The sequence below is a fragment of the Schistocerca piceifrons genome, chromosome 5, assembly GCF_021461385.2.
Source record: "Schistocerca piceifrons isolate TAMUIC-IGC-003096 chromosome 5, iqSchPice1.1, whole genome shotgun sequence".
NCBI classification, from domain to species: Eukaryota; Metazoa; Arthropoda; class Insecta; order Orthoptera; family Acrididae; genus Schistocerca; species Schistocerca piceifrons.
Window position 1 is genome coordinate 281,529,918 of NC_060142.1, and position 16,529 is coordinate 281,546,446.

General features: G+C 45.2%; 1 protein-coding gene across 1 annotated transcript in view; it reads left to right on the forward strand.

Annotated features, from left to right (window-relative positions):
- LOC124798942 (proteoglycan 4-like) overlaps positions 1-11,533 on the forward strand; it is a 67,838-nt gene extending 56,305 nt beyond the window's left edge. The window contains exon 2 of the mRNA XM_047262476.1: positions 10,590-11,533. Coding sequence (XP_047118432.1) covers positions 10,590-11,533 — 944 coding nt within the window. The remainder of the gene's footprint in view (positions 1-10,589) is intronic.
- The last annotated feature ends 4,996 nt before the right edge of the window (positions 11,534-16,529 follow it).

Below are 16,529 nucleotides of genomic sequence, written 5' to 3' on the forward strand. Positions count from 1 at the left end.
AATATTTAACATGTACAAAGCGAAAAACTTTATGTCCGAAAGTTTTAGCTAAGAGATTTACTAAATAGGTGGAACCATAAACATTCGTTACGAATTTGGCAACTCTGGATGTTGGAAAGCGATACGGGTACTATAGGGTGAAGAATGAAAAAAAGATCACTCATTAAAAAGAACTGTGATCTCCAGTTTCAGTTTTGACGATAATGGTTGACGCATCAGCATCTCGAAGGCACAGAATTCTCAAGGTCCGTGAATTGTTCTGACGTCATTCTTAGGTGGTTGAATTAAATTCTGGAGGAACCTACGTAAATTTCGCAACCGAGCACCCGAGCTGACATTCTCTCTCTAACCAGTCGCGAAATCAAACACTTTTATTCTTACTGTTTTGTATTGATTTCAAGCAGGTAAGTCTGAACTCCACCACTGTCTACGTAAAGGCCACGACTTTCATTTCAGCAATGAAAATGGTGCTTCGGTGCACAAAAAATGTCGAAAGTGAACCTATACTAATGGCACCGAGTAGACGGCCATTTACGAAACTAACTTCGCAACTCTGGTTTTCTTTATTTAGTATTGCTTACAATTTCGACACCCACCACCTAGAATTCGATCCGGCTCGTATTTTCACGTAGCTATAAAAAGTTACATGCAACTGTTATTAACATTCACTTGAAGATATGTAGTTTAAGCATTTTTAGTAATTAGTAAAATTAAATACAAAGAAAATAGAAAATTTGTAAAATAATAAATGAAAAGGGAACACCCTAAACTCTTAAACCATGATACTACGTTTGTTAATCAGCTACACTTCAATCGCAGCAGATGGCTTATTGTCAGTTTCCAATATTAACCACTGGGAAACATCGGGATAAGGAAGATATCTTCCTCAGGAAACCTCTGCTGCTAAATTCTGCATGCGTGACTCATGCTACCATTACTTCTGTGCGACTGAGTTCCCAATCGCTGCGGACAGTACGTTTATCTCTACAACCGAGTCGCAGGAAATCCGTACCATCCACATATAATCCCGAACCTACAGCACGTTAGCCCTGAGATGGGGTCACGGGTGAGTTAGCGCCACTGTCTCAGTGGAGTCAATCAATGGAACCTAACTGGTTCACAACACAAACCCTAGGTCCCAGCTATTGTTGGGAGACCAACGTAAGTCACCTATAACTTCACATTCATTCTGCCGATCCTGTCGTAGCTCCCACATTGTTAGTCACATATCCACTGCTTCTGGTTGTTCTCTATGCAGCAGTTAACCCAGAGGTTGGTGAATCCTCGGTAACATTGATTTACTCGCATTACTCATTACAATATTACCACATTTGGTTAGACTCTATATATTCTAAGATTTCTCCCATGTATCTTATTTGGTATCTCGTTCACCTGGTGCTTTTCGTCTTTGTTTCTAACAGTGTCTTACTGTACCAAAGCGTTATTTCAGTCTGCAAATTTAGGTAGGTTGGACGCTATAACAATAAAGTCTGCTGTACTAATACCGCCAGATGCACACATATTTTTCTCATATTCTTTATCATGTACAAATATTCATGGTATGCTCCATAGCCTGTCAGGTTATGAATCATGCCTTTAGAGGAGATACACCGCTCATAAATAGCCTATCCTAGATGTTTGGAAATATACCATGGTACCCTAAAACCCGTTGCGACATTGTCCCAGCGCGTTCGCCGGTCACATGCTTTCCATAATTTTAACTCTACTGGTTATTATTTTCTTACCCGTTTTTTTTGTTGCTTCGGGACAGGAAAAAAGAAACCAACGGATGTAGAATTATGGAAAGCGTGTCATTAGGAAAGATAATGTAACAACGCTAGTTTCGAGAAGTGAGTTTCGAAACACGCTGTATTCATGTAAACCAGGCTTTATTCATGTAAACTAGGCTTTATTCTGCTCTTCGCGTGATTGAACTAATGCGAGAACGGGCCTGTGTCATGAGCCAGGTCTTCGCCTTACATCTACTGACTTTTTACAAGCGCGCCTAATCCGCGATGGCCAATGGAAACCAGAACACAATATGCTGATCTCTCTAGCGGCAGTAGGCCGCTGAATATTGATGCAAGCCCGGGGGAAGTTTTAGCGCTCGAGTGCCGGCTTAAGCTCTTTGCGCACTAAATATTCAACGATGCACACCTCTCGCTGGCTCAGCGAGCTCCACCTACCGCGCGTTGCTGTTTGTTGCACAACGTCGTACCTTACCAACCTTTGGTTGGGCGCGTTTTCATTGCGTGTAAGATGGAATGATTAAGTTATCAATGCGTTGTTCTGCAACAACTGTTTTACACGACCATTAAAATTGCTACACCGCGAAGATGACATGACGCGCTACAGACGCGAAATTTAACCGTTTATCGACAGGAAGAAGATGCTGTGATACGCAAATGATTAGCTTCTCAGAGCATTCACAGAAGGTTGGCGCCGGTGGCGACACCTACAACGTGCTGACATGAGGAAAGATTCCAATCGATTTCTCATATACAAATAGCAGTTGACCGGCGTTGCCTGGTGAAACGTTGTTGTGATGCCTCGTGTAAGAAGGAGAAATGCGTACCATCACGTTTCCGACTTTGATAAAGGTCGGATTGTAGCCTATCGCGATTGCGGTTTATCGTATCGCGACACTACTGCTCGCGTTGGTCGAGATCCAATGACTGTTAGCAGAATATGGAATCGGTGGTTTCAGGTGGGTAATACGGAATGCTGTGCTGGATCCCAACGGCCTCGTATCACTAGAAGTCGAGGTGACAGGCATCTTATCCGCATGGCTGTAACGGATCGTGCAGTCACGTCTCGATCCCTGAGTCAACAGATGGGGACGTTTGCAAGACACAACCATCTGCAGGAACAGTTCGACGACGTTTGCAGCAGCATGGACTATCAGCTCCGAGACCATGGCTGCGGTTACCCTTGATGCTGCATCACAGACAAGAGCGCCTGCGATGGTGTACTCAACGACGAACCTGGGTGCACGAATGGCAAACCGTCATTTTTTTCGGATGAATTCAGGTCCTGTTTACAACTTCATGATGGTCACATCCGTGTTTGGCGACATCGCGGTGAACGCACATTGGAAGCGTGTATTCGTCATCGCCATACTGGCGTATCACCCGGCGTGATGGTATGGGGTACCACTGGTTACACGCCTCGGACACCTCTTGTTCGCATTGACTGCACTTTGAACAGTGGGCGCTACATTTCAGATGTGTTACGACCCGTGGCTCTGCCCTTCATTCGATCCCTGCGAAACCCTACATTTCAGCAGGATAAAGCACGACCGCATGTTGCAGGTCCTGTACGGGCCTTTCTGGATACATAAAATGTTCTACTGTTGCCCTGGCCAGCACTTTCTCTAGATCTCTCACCAATTGAAAACGTCTGGTCAATGGTGGCCGAGCAACTGGCTCGTCACAATACGCCAGTCACTACTCTTGATGAACTGTAGTATTGTGTTGAAGCTGCATGGGCAGCTGTACCTGTACACGCCATCCTAGCTCTGTTTGACTCAATGCCCAGGCGTATGAAGGCCGTTATTATGGCAAGAGATGGTTGTTGTGGGTACTGATTTCTCAGGGTCTATGCACCGAAATTGCATGAAAATGTAATCACATGTCCGTTCTAGTATAATATATTTGTCCAATGAATACCCGTTTATCGTCTGCATGTAGCAATTTTAGTGGCCAGTAGTGTATATGTGTATACCATGCCCCCTGTGACTAAACACGACTAGCACTTCATAAACCTGCCAAGGTTTTCTATAATTCTTGCTACGCAAAAAGGGCTGATACTGTGGGGCATGTTCAAATTTTAATTTAAAAATTGCGGATTCATACTAAGGCCATTTACAAGCAAATTTTACGGTTAGTTAAGAATGTGAATTTATACGTTTTACTTTACTGATGTACGGTACCCTGAGAAATGAAAAAGCTTTCCGAAACTCCGTAATTGTCTCCGATTGCGGCGCGTAAGTTTGAAATTTGGCTTAATGCCTTTCAGTCTTCCTCTGTAACAGTCCTAAAGCGTGGCGTACTGAGACCTCACCCTCGGGCTCGTCGATGCTTCAAACTGCAAGGTGGCGACGGACCACAACTTGGAAGTCCATGAGAGGTGTAAGGTGGGTTAATCATGTCACATTGGCACCACTATTCTGCCCAACGCAATAGCGCACGTGTCACATGGTGGGAAGGTTGACGCCCGTCCCCCTCGCCACCCCCGCTTACCACCATTTCATCTCCTCTTATATATATTTTTTAAGCCTCTCCGATGGAAATGATGACCGCGACACCCAGCGTTGAAGACACACGGTTTTCTTAGGTGTGGCTGACGAAAACACTTCTCTCTCACGCACACGAACACTACCTCTCAGAATTTACACGGAAAGCCCTCAGGAGGTGGACTGAAGGTCGTCAATGAAACCACGTCTTCCCTTGGGGCGTTGATTCTTGACATTTCACGCTGCTGCTGCCCCCTCCTCCGAATGATTCAACTGTACTCTAAGGACATCGTGATCTAACCCCTCTGGAGTGCAGTGAGACCGCAATTTTTGCTCTGGTATAAAGTGTGAAACCTTTACACACAGTTATAAATCATTTGACAAAAGTTGAACGTTATCAGAAGCAGCAAAGGGTGTTTCTGCTTTCTCAGCCTTCCTGTTTCACACCCTCTTGTGGTTTTCTCGCCGACTGGGGCAATGTTCACAGATGCAGCTGTAGAGTGACCCTCTAAGAACCCCCAGGTCGACAACATTGTTGGTGCCAACTGCGCACTTTTTTCAGCAGTTTACAAATGTAGACGTCGACATCTATTCATCTGAGTCTCTCTCCATCGCTGCTCTAGCACCTGCATGCGCGAATATGGAATCTAAGAGGTGGTTTAAGGGGTCGCGTAGTCTCAGGCGCTACAGCAGCCGCAAGGCACCACTCAGCCGAATAGGTCTGTCACAGGTAAAGTTTTTAGCGCACTCAACGAAGTTTGTGTGCGTGGCATCGAAGGTGTTGTCGAAGTGGGGGGTCTTGGAAGGACACATTTCCAAGAGCCAAACAGGAGGGCTCAAAAAGCTTAAGCACAATTTGCTGCTTCAGATCAAGTTCAAATTTTGTCATACTACACTGCAAATGGGTCAGATCACGGTCAAAGAGCGCGCAGCCTCACGATGTGTTTAGAGAGGGGTTGATTGATCGGGGGGGGGGGGGGATGTCAGCAGTGTCGAAAGTTGTCAAGAACATGGGAATCAACGCTACGAGGAAAGGGGTCGTTTCATTGACGCCCATTCTGCCACATCCTGAGGGCTTTTCGCATCGCTTCTGAGCAGCAGTTTGAAATGTTTCCTCGGCCACCCGTAAGAAAATCACGTGATTTCAGTGCTGAGTGTCGCGGTTCTAACCTCAGTCAGAGTGGTGTCGAAAGAAGGGGGTCCGCAGCTCGTGGTCTCGCGGTCTCGCGGTCGCGTTCTCGCTTCCTGAGCACGGCGTCCTGGGTTCGATTCCCGGTGGGGTCAGGGATTTTCACCTGCCTCGAGATGTCTGGGTGTTTGTGTTGTCCTCATAATTTCATCATCATTCATGAAAATGGCGAGATTGGACTGAGCAAAGGTTGGGAATTTGTACGGGCGCTGATAACCGCGCAGTTGGACAGGGGCATGAAAGCAAAGCAGTGATTGAAAAGTGGGTCAGACAGGTTTGTAACCTGTCCCTGATTTTATTCAATATGTACATTTAGCAAGCTGTGTTAGGAAACAAAATGTTCAAATGTGTGTGAAATCTTATGGGACTTAACTGCTAAGATCATCAGTCCCTAAGCTTACACACTACTTAACCCAAATTAACCTAAGGACAAACACACACTTCCATGCCCGAGGGAGGACTCGAACCTTCTCCGGGATAGGAAACAGAAGAAAATAATTGGAGTACCAATTAAAGTTCATGGAGAAGAAACGAAAACTGAGGCTTGCCGATGACATTCTGAGTCTGTCAGAGACAGCAAAGGGCTTGAAAGAGCAGTAGAACGAAATGGACAGTGCCTTCAAAGGAGGATATAAGATGATGATTAACAAAAGCAAAACAAGGATAATGGAATGTAGTCTAATTAAATCGGGTGATGTTGAGGTTCAAAAATGGCTCTGAGCACTATGGGACTTAACTACTGAGGTCATCAGTCCCCTAGAACTGAGAACTACTTACACCTAACTAACCTAAGGACATCACACACATCCATGCCCGAGGCAGGATCCGAACCTGCGACCGTAGCGGTCACGCGGTTCCAAACTGACGCGCTTAGAACCGCACGGCCACACCGGCCGGTGGTGATGTTGAGGGAATTAGATTAGGAAACGATACACTTAAGTAGTAGACGAGTTTTGCTATTTAGGGAGCAAAATAACTGATGATGGTTGAACTAGAGAGGATATAAAATGTAAACTGGCGATGACAAGGAAAGCGTTTCCGAAGAAGAGAAACCTGTTAACATCGAGTACAGATTTGTGTGTCAGGATGTCTCTTCTGAAAGTATTTGTATGGAGAGTAGCTATGTATGGAAGTGAAACCTGGACGAGAAACAGTTTAGACAAAAAGAGAATAGAAGATTTTGAAATGTGGGGCTACAGAAGAATGCTGAAGATTAGATTGGTTGATCATGTAGCTAATGAGGAAGTGCTGAACACAATTGGCGAGACAAGGAATCTGTGACACAAATTGATCAAAAGAAGGAATCTGTTAATAGGACACATTCCGAGAGATCAAGGGATCACCAATTTAGTATTGGAGTGGAGCGCGGGCGGCAAAAATCGTAGAGGGAGATCAAGGGATGAATACAATAAGCAGATTCAGAAGGATGTATGTTGCACCAGTAATTTGGAGATAAAGAGGCTCGCACAGGTTAGAGTAGCATGGAGAGCTGCATCTAACCAGTCTCCAGACTGAAGACAACAACAACATGTTCCAATGTTCTAATTGCTCCAAAGGACTTTCGTATTCGGTAAGAATTAGTGCTTTGCTAGTCCAGCTGCTTAGTTGGGTGGTAACGTGCTCGCCTCCCTTGCAAGCGGGTCCGGGTTCGATTGCCGGTCGGGTTGGAGATTTTCTGCAACTCTTGGACTGGCTGTTGTTTTGTCTTCATCATCATTTCATCCTTATCACCAGCATGCAAGTCGCCAAATGTGGCGTCGCATGAATTAAGACTTGGACTTGGCGGCAGAACTCGCCCGGATGAGGCCTCCCAGCCAACGATGCCATACGCTCACTTAGTGTTTTGCTCCATGTTTGGGCACTAAACGTCATTGCATCTTTAATTACGATTGCTTCTGTAGCAGTAACACTACTTACTCGTGCGATGGATTTTTTTAGTTATACATTACTGGCCATTAAAATTGCTACACCACGAAGATGACGTGCTACAGACGCGAAATTTAACCGACGGGAAAAAGATGCTGTGATATGCAAATGATTAGCTTTTCAGAGCATTCACACAATGTTGGCGCCGGTGGCGACACCTACAATGTGCTAACATGAGCAAAGTTTCCAACCGATTTCTCATACACAAACAGCAGTTGACCGGCGTTGCCTGGTGAAACGTTGTTGTGATGCCTCGTGTAAGGAGGAGAAATGCGTACCATCACGTTTCCGACTTTGATAAAGGTCAGATTGTAGCCTATCGCGATTGCGGTTTATCGTATCGCGACATTGCTGCTCGCGTTGGTCGAGATCCAATGACTGCTAGCAGAATATGGAATCGGTGGGTTCAGGAGGGTAATACTTAACGCCGTGCTGGATCCCAACGGCCTCGTATCACTAGCAGTCGAGATGACAGTCATCTTATCCGCATGGCTATAACGGTTCGCAAGACAACAACCATCTGCACGAACAGTTCGACAACGTTTGCAGCAGCATGGACCATCAACTCTGAGACCATGGCTGAGGTTACCCTTGACGCTGCATCTCCGACAGGAGCGCCTGCGATGGTGTACTCAACGACGAACCTGGGTGCACGAATGGCAAAACGTCATTTTTTCGGATGAATCCCGGTTCTGTTTACAGCATCATGATGGTCGCATCCGTGTTTGGCGACATCGCAGTGAACGCACATTGGAAGAGCGTATTCGTCATCGCCATACTGGCATATCACCCGGCGTGATGGTATGGGGTGCCATTGGTTACACGTCTCGGTCTCCTCTTGTTCACATTGACGACACTTTGAACAGTGGACGTTACATTTCAGATGTGTTACGACCCGTGGCTCTACCCTTCATTCGATCCCTGCGAAACCCTACATTTCAGCAGGATAATGCACGACCGCATGTTGCAGATCCTGTACGGGCCTTTCTGGATACAGAAAATGTTCAACTGTTGCCTTGGCCAGCACATTCTCCAGATCTCTCGCCAATTGAAAACGTCTGGTCAATGGTGGCCAAGCAACTGGCTCGTCACAATACGCCAGTAACTACTCTTGATGAACTGTGGTATCGTGTTGAAGCTGCATGGGCAGCTGTACCTGTGCACGACATCCAAGCTCTGTTTGACTCAATGCCCAGGCGTATCAAAGCCGTTATTACGGCCAGAGGTGGTTGTTCTGAGTACTGATTTCTCAGGATCTATGCACCCAAATTGCGTGAAAATGCAATCAAATGTTAGTTCTAGTATAATGTATTTGTCCAATGAATACCCATTTATCATCTGCATTTCTTCTTGTGGTACTAGTTTTAATGGCCAGTAGTGTCAGGAAGTCGTTTCTGAAAGTATTTGTATGGAGTGTAGCCATGATGGAAGTGAAACATGGACAATAACTAGTTTGGACAAGAAGAGAATAGAATCTTTCGAAATGTGGTGCTACAGAAGAATGCTGAAGATTAGATGGGTAAACCACATAACTAATGAGGAGGTATTGAATAGAATAAGGGAGAAGAGAAATTTGTGGCTCAACTTGACTGGAAGAAAGAATCGGTTGGTAGGACATGTTATGACGCATCAGGGGAGCACAAATTTAGCATTGGAGGGCAGTGTGGAGGGTAAAAATCGTAGAGGGACCCCAAGAGATGAATACACTAAGCAGATTCAGAAGGATGTAGATGCCAGTAAGTACTGGGAGATGAAGAAGCTTGCACAGTATAGAGTAGCATGGAGAGCTGCATCAAACCAGTCTCTGGACTGAAGACCACAACAACAACAACATTCCACAAATGAAGCACACGCTCCTTGGCGCCATTCGATTTTCATCTGCTTCCAAAACTTCAAAAACACGTTTGACGACTTTTATAGAGATGAAGCAGTACAAGCAGAGGTGAGGTTGTGGCTCCGTCAACAAAGTAAAATATTCTACAGTGACGGTATCAACATATTGATCTCTCATTGGGAGAAATGTATTCTTCGTCAGGGTGACTGTGTTGGGAAATAAACCTGTAGACATGAAGAATAAAGATTTAGAATGTTAATGACTTTTGTTTTATTTAAAAGCGTTTAAGAGATTTCATATTAAAAATTCGGACGCATTACTTTTCAACACACCCAGGTAGATCGTAACGAAAGTGGGCGAGTAGAGCGCGAAACAAGCAAATAATTCTAGCGATGATAGATCCTGAAACCAATGGCCTCCCGGATACGACGTGTTACGACTGAGTACATGAACAACTTATAAAAGAGCCCCGACGATCTATACTACAATTACGCTCTTGAGAACAAATATTACGAGAAATGTTCCACGTGGTCACCATTCATGTGAAGCCAGACTTCATCACGTCTCATCTTTGATGCCGGTACACGTTCATCAACACTGTGAACAGCGCTGGGATATATCAAAACCTTTAAACAACAGAACACAAAGTAGTCCAACAGGTTCCAGTCGGGGGACCAAGGACGCCATGATATTGGTGAACCACGATCGACATACTTGTTGTCGAAACGCTTTTACCAGAACTAAGGTATTCGAAATGATAAAATCAGTCGAAGGCAATTTACCACTTTGTCCTTTACTCCTCGTTTTCGGTGTTTCGAAATAGATGTAGCGCTAGGCATTAAGAATATTGTAAGATTAGCACGACTACACTTGGGCGTACGTCGTATCACGGAAATCAACCATATTCGAGCCTATTTTTAATAGGATTCCGATTCTGAGTAGGTTTTAAAAGAGATCAAGCAGTTAAGGTCTGCAGTCTCTTATACACCCAGCAGTGTACCCAGTCTGTCTGCGTACGACGTAAGCACTGCGTGCAAGCGTGTATCTGAGGTGGAGCATGGGAACCAACCCGGTAAAAATCCTGTCGGATATGAGAAACCGCTTGAAAACCGTATTTAGCCTGTCAACCACGCCGATCCCTCTTCGTTAATCCACCAGGCAGATTCGATCTGGGGGTCAGCGTATCTCCTATAACACGTCTTTTGGTAAAGACGCAAAGGTGAACTCTTGTGACCAATTAAATAACCCTGAAGATACATAATAGTAACAATGTCAAATGATATTCCTGCATGTGGACTGCCACGTAACAGCCACAAATGTAGTTTTAGCTAAAATGTTCCTGCGTTTAAGTCAGAGCCATTGAATGAAGGAGTAAAACTGTTTTGGTTGTGTCTTCGCAAAACCAGAGCCCCGCAAAACCAGAGCCCCGCAAAACCAGAGCCCCGCAAAACCAGAGCCCCGCAAAACCAGAGCCCCGCAAAACCAGAGCCCCGCAAAACCAGAGCCCCGCAAAACCAGAGCCCCGCAAAACCAGAGCCCCGCAAAACCAGAGCCCCGCAAAACCAGAGCCCCGCAAAACCAGAGCCCCGCAAAACCAGAGCCCCGCAAAACCAGAGCCCCGCAAAACCAGAGCCCCGCAAAACCAGAGCCCCGCAAAACCAGAGCCCCGCAAAACCAGAGCCCCGCAAAACCAGAGCCCCGCAAAACCAGAGCCCCGCAAAACCAGAGCCCCGCAAAACCAGAGCCCCGCAAAACCAGAGCCCCGCAAAACCAGAGCCCCGCAAAACCAGAGCCCCGCAAAACCAGAGCCCCGCAAAACCAGAGCCCCGCAAAACCAGAGCCCCGCAAAACCAGAGCCCCGCAAAACCAGAGCCCCGCAAAACCAGAGCCCCGCAAAACCAGAGCCCCGCAAAACCAGAGCCCCGCAAAACCAGAGCCCCGCAAAACCAGAGCCCCGCAAAACCAGAGCCCCGCAAAACCAGAGCCCCGCAAAACCAGAGCCCCGCAAAACCAGAGCCCCGCAAAACCAGAGCCCCGCAAAACCAGAGCCCCGCAAAACCAGAGCCCCGCAAAACCAGAGCCCCGCAAAACCAGAGCCCCGCAAAACCAGAGCCCCGCAAAACCAGAGCCCCGCAAAACCAGAGCCCCGCAAAACCAGAGCCCCGCAAAACCAGAGCCCCGCAAAACCAGAGCCCCGCAAAACCAGAGCCCCGCAAAACCAGAGCCCCGCAAAACCAGAGCCCCGCAAAACCAGAGCCCCGCAAAACCAGAGCCCCGCAAAACCAGAGCCCCGCAAAACCAGAGCCCCGCAAAACCAGAGTCCCGCAAAACTAGAGTCCCGCAAAACTAGAGTCCCGCAAAACTAGAGTCTCGCAAAAGCAGATGTCTTTAACACACTGATGTATATCAATGGTTGTTCTGCGATATGTGAGAAATATGGGATACTTCTTGTTCTGGTTTTGACACGATATTTGTTGTACCACGTCTATCTTTTTTGCTAAAAGTAATTGTTCGAATGTTGCATTGTAAACTTGTTTTATTCTACAACGAGATTTTTACTCCGCAGCGGAGTGTGCGCTGATATGAAACTTCCTGGCAGATTAATTTGTTTTATTCTGACAAGCCTCTCTTTTGCTATTTTAATTAAATCAATCAATTTCTGGCCGTTTAAGTTGGAAGTGACTTGTTTCGTGACTCAACGACCTGAAGTGTTATATAGTTGATCATTTTATTATTAAAAAGTCTAATTTTAATTGACTTTCTCTATGCACATTAAATACTTACACAGTCATTCGACACCGTTAACCAAGTATGACCTTTTCGCCATTAGCTAATTTTTATTCAGACTATTAAAGTAGAGGAATATCACTTCATTTGAGATAAAAATAATCAGAATTTACAATAATTTAAATTACAAATGAGAATAGTTTTACTTCCTCTTTTTGCGGCCTTTGGGGTGGATACTTTGATTTGAGACTTTATGCTACCATATAATCTGGGAAATTAACTTATACGAAAGAGACCAATTCACTTTCCGTGCTGGAAGTGGTTGCGTTAACACGCATGGCTATCCAGGGGTGTGTTTATTACTATTATTTGCTTGTTTAATTCTTTACTCCTTTCGCTTGTACCTATAATAGTCAAACATGCTGCAGAATTGGAGCAGAGACGAATAAGGAATCGTTCTAACGATTTGGTTGACGGAAGTGGGGAAATCCACTGAGCAACTCTGACAAAGGGAAAATTTTTGTGACCTAGCCCCTGAAGACTAGCATCTCGGAAACAGTGAAGCTGGTCGGTTGTTCATTTACTGCTGTCTACAGCATCTATGGGAAGTAACTAAAGGACACTGACACCAAGATTAGGCGACTAGGTCTTGGAAGCCCATCCCTCGTCATGGAACGTGGAAGTTGGAGGCCTGCCTGGCCCGTAGAGCATGATAGGTGGCCATCTCTTAACTGTCGAAGGTGCTGGTGCATGTCCAAGTGTTTCAGAGATGATCATTCCATGCAGGTTCTTTTAATAGGGGCTTCACAGTAGACGACCCTACGTGCTCCCATGTTGCCTCAACGACATCATGAATTACGAGTGTACCGGGCTCATGGTCATCGAGATTGGACCGTGGCTGAATGGAAACGTTTCGCCTGGTTTGATAAATCACTTCTTACACCAGGTCGACGGTTGAGTCCAGGTACCCAATCATCCAGGTGGGAGGCCGCTCTGGCCGGCCGGGATGGCCGAGCGGTTCTAGGCGCTACAGTCTGGAACCGCACGACCGCTACGGTCGCAGGTTCGAATCCTGCCTCTGGCATGGATGTGTGTGATGTCCTTAGGTTAGTTAGGTTTAAGTAGTTCTAAGTTCTAGGGGACTGATGACCTCAGCAGTTAAGTCGCATAGTGCTCAGAGCAATTATTTGGAGGCTGCTCTAAACATGCATCGCGCCATGGGTGCAGGTTGGTGGGGCAGTGCTGTACTATCGGGAGCATTCATCAAGGTTTACATGAAGGCCTGTGGTAACAATGGAAGGCGCCATGACAACTATGGACCACGAGTATTTTATTCGAGATCACCTGCGTCGCTACACGCTTTACGTCTTCCCCGACGGGAATGGCGTCTTCTAGCCGGATGACTATCCGTCAGAAGGCCAGAATCTTGCTACCCTGATCTCTTATCCAGGCAGTTCGCCTGATCTGAACCTGACGAAAGATTTCAGACTATCGGGCGCCAGCTCCTCCACCCGTAAGTCATAGGCTTACGAGTTACGAGAATTGCGTGAACTGTGCGTAGACATCTACATCTACGAGGGAAGTTCAATAAATACAACACTTTTTTCTGATAGCAGGTTAGTTTAACACAGGATTTCAATACACTTGTCTATTCTCCTCTCTTCTCGCTACAAAACTCCGTTTTTCAAATAATTTCCCTTCAATGGGATGGCCTTACTCAAAGGGCTTGTATGCCCGCGTGGTACCACTCTACTGATAGACATCTGAGCCAACGTCTTGCTGCATCAATAACCTCCCATCATGCTCTTACTGCATACCACGAAGGGCATCCTTCATTGGGCCGATCAGATGGAAGTTGGAAGGGCTGTAAAATGGACGAAGAAGAACAGTCCATGTAAGTTTTGTGAGTTCCTCTCTGGTGTGAAGACCTATGAGGGGCCTTGCTTTCTCATGGAGAAGAAGAAATTCGTACGCATTTTTGTGGCAACGACACGATTAAGTCGTTTCTGCAATCTCCAGGGAGTAGCAAAATACATTTCAGAATTCATCGGTGCACCATGAGGGAGGATGCCAAAGAGAATAACCCCTTCCGAGTCCCAGAAGGTCGAAGGCATGACCTACCGGCTGAGGGTGCGGCACAAATTTTTCTTCAGAGGAGACGTGCCACTCCGTGGATTATCTTTTTGTTCCTTTTTCGAAATGATTCACCCACATTTCATCGCCTGTGATGACGTCCGACAAAAAAATTGGCACGTTCAGCCTCGTAACGCGCAAGCAACTCCGAACAGATGGTCCTATGTTGCTCTTTATCGTCTTCTGTTGGGATACGAGGAACCCAGCGTCCACAAACCTTTGAATGCTCCAACTGGTGGACGAGTTTATTAATAACACCAACAGAAAGTGCAGCAAGGTTTTTGACTGATCTGCCGATCACTGTGAGTGAGAGTGTCTGCACGTTCCAACATTGCAGGAGAGAGAGCTGTGTGCAACTGGCCGGCGCGCGGGATATCTAACAGATTTGCGCGACCTTGTTGCTATGACGACAGACGCCTTGCCCAACGACTTACCATGCTTTTGTTCACTACTATGTCTTCGTAGATATTCTGCAAGCGCCTTGAATATATGGGATTCTCTGGTTTCCGCCAAAAGAAGCTCATGACCCCTCTGCTTGGAATGCACCTCCGTTACAGACGCCAGGGTCGCCACCTATCGGAATTTCGTGAAACTGTATGGGCTGAAGCGGGAATATTGCACCATGTCCCACAACAGTTTCCGCATTTTTCTAAACGAAGCTGGCTGAACAAAATCTGTTGCATTACTTATCGAACGCCCTCGTAAATCTCGACATCTGCTGCCATATACACCCAGAAACTTACCAAGGACATGTTGAATCCATGAGAAGCGGAATCGCTATTTTATTGCGGTCTGAAGATGGACTAACACGCTACTAAGCAAAAGGTCACAATGCTGTAGTTCATCAGTGTAAATATAGGAGAGCTTGGGAAGACAGTACCAAGAATAACAAGGTTTACGTTTGAGGAATATTTTCATGGGATGATAACACCGTTTCATTGTGGAAGTTGAACAACAGCTTGGGAATACTGGTGTAAAATTTGCATTTTGTTTAATTTTCCATTCAAACCCATTGTTTGAGCAGTTACGCAAGCCAGGCAGTGGCACATTATTTTTAAGTCGTTTTCTGTCACCAGTTCATGATTATGGTAAGCAATGCTTATTTCCGAAAATCTAAAACAATTGTGTGTGTTGTTCCACATGCCACTGTTTAGCCATTACGTCAGGACAATGTGTTACAAACAGAAACACTACAGTCCAATTCGAAAGTTTCAGTGCGCCCTTCAGCTCTTCCAATTTTCCAGATGCCATGAATACGATCCCAGAACTATCTAAGATTCTAGAATGATGATGATGTAAATAATAATTTGATAAATCAAGCATATTTTACTAAACTTTATTTCGGTTAATGAATTTCCGCAGACAGCTAGTATCAATATATGTGATTTCTAACATTTGCTACACATGTACTGGATTATTTTATGTGCACAATGTGCGCAGGACAGTTTAAGCTTTTAGAAGGTAAAACTAATGATACAGACTTAAAGTTCCGGAAAAACGTTAAAGGTGCTATGCTAGTTACGAGATAAAAGCACTACATCGCGTCAAATGTTATAGGCAGGAAATCTACAGTAACTGGGTGGCAACATTTTAGTAAATAAAGTTTCCTTTATAATTTCCTTTTTAATTGCACTCGTTTCTAGATAGCTGGCAGATATTCTTTTGCTAACGTTAAACAACTTCCATGAAATCTCCACAAAACAGTTTTTTCTGCAACCAGGTCCTCACTACTGTACGGATTTCATCATTATAGCTGCAGTCTGTTCCATGAAAAGCCATCCATGGTTTTTAGGGAACATGCGAAAATTTCAAGACGCTAAATGTGGATTATTGTGTTATTGTTTCACAAGTTCTGCCACAGTAATAAACGCAGTACCCACCTTTTTACTCCAAGAACAAATATCTTTCTTCATTCCAAATTTCGTTGGGTGGTGCTGTACCTCACAGTGTGTTAACGAGTTGAGATAATTACAGTGTTTGGTTTCAGGTTATTGATATGGATAAACCGATCAGCGGTCCGTAACACTTATCACCACCTCTTTTGCATTGTCCCAGATCCACCAGACGTACCATTGTTTACTCAGTATTCGGTTTCTAACATCAGCACAGACCGTGTACTGTGTTTGTTCTTCGATAAATTTCACCTGGAACATCACCACCTGCTGTTAGGAGCTCTCTAATGGAAGGTTGTCTCAGTCTTACAAGCAGACCACCTTGCAGTCTAATTTTTGTAGTTTTTTTGTATTTATCGTAAGTTAAGTCCAGAACTCATAACAATCACCAAAAGCGGTTTAGTTACAGTTCCCGAAAAATCCCCGAGAAACTTTGCTTTAGAAGTTCTCCAAGCATGTTTAATTCTCCAAAATTTTAGCGATTTTTCACGACGGCTACAATTGAATAATGGTAACTGGTTAATCAATGAATCTTAGGTTAGAATCTTGCTATGGAAATTTTAGTTTTATGTTTTCGTTCCGTTCGAATACTTA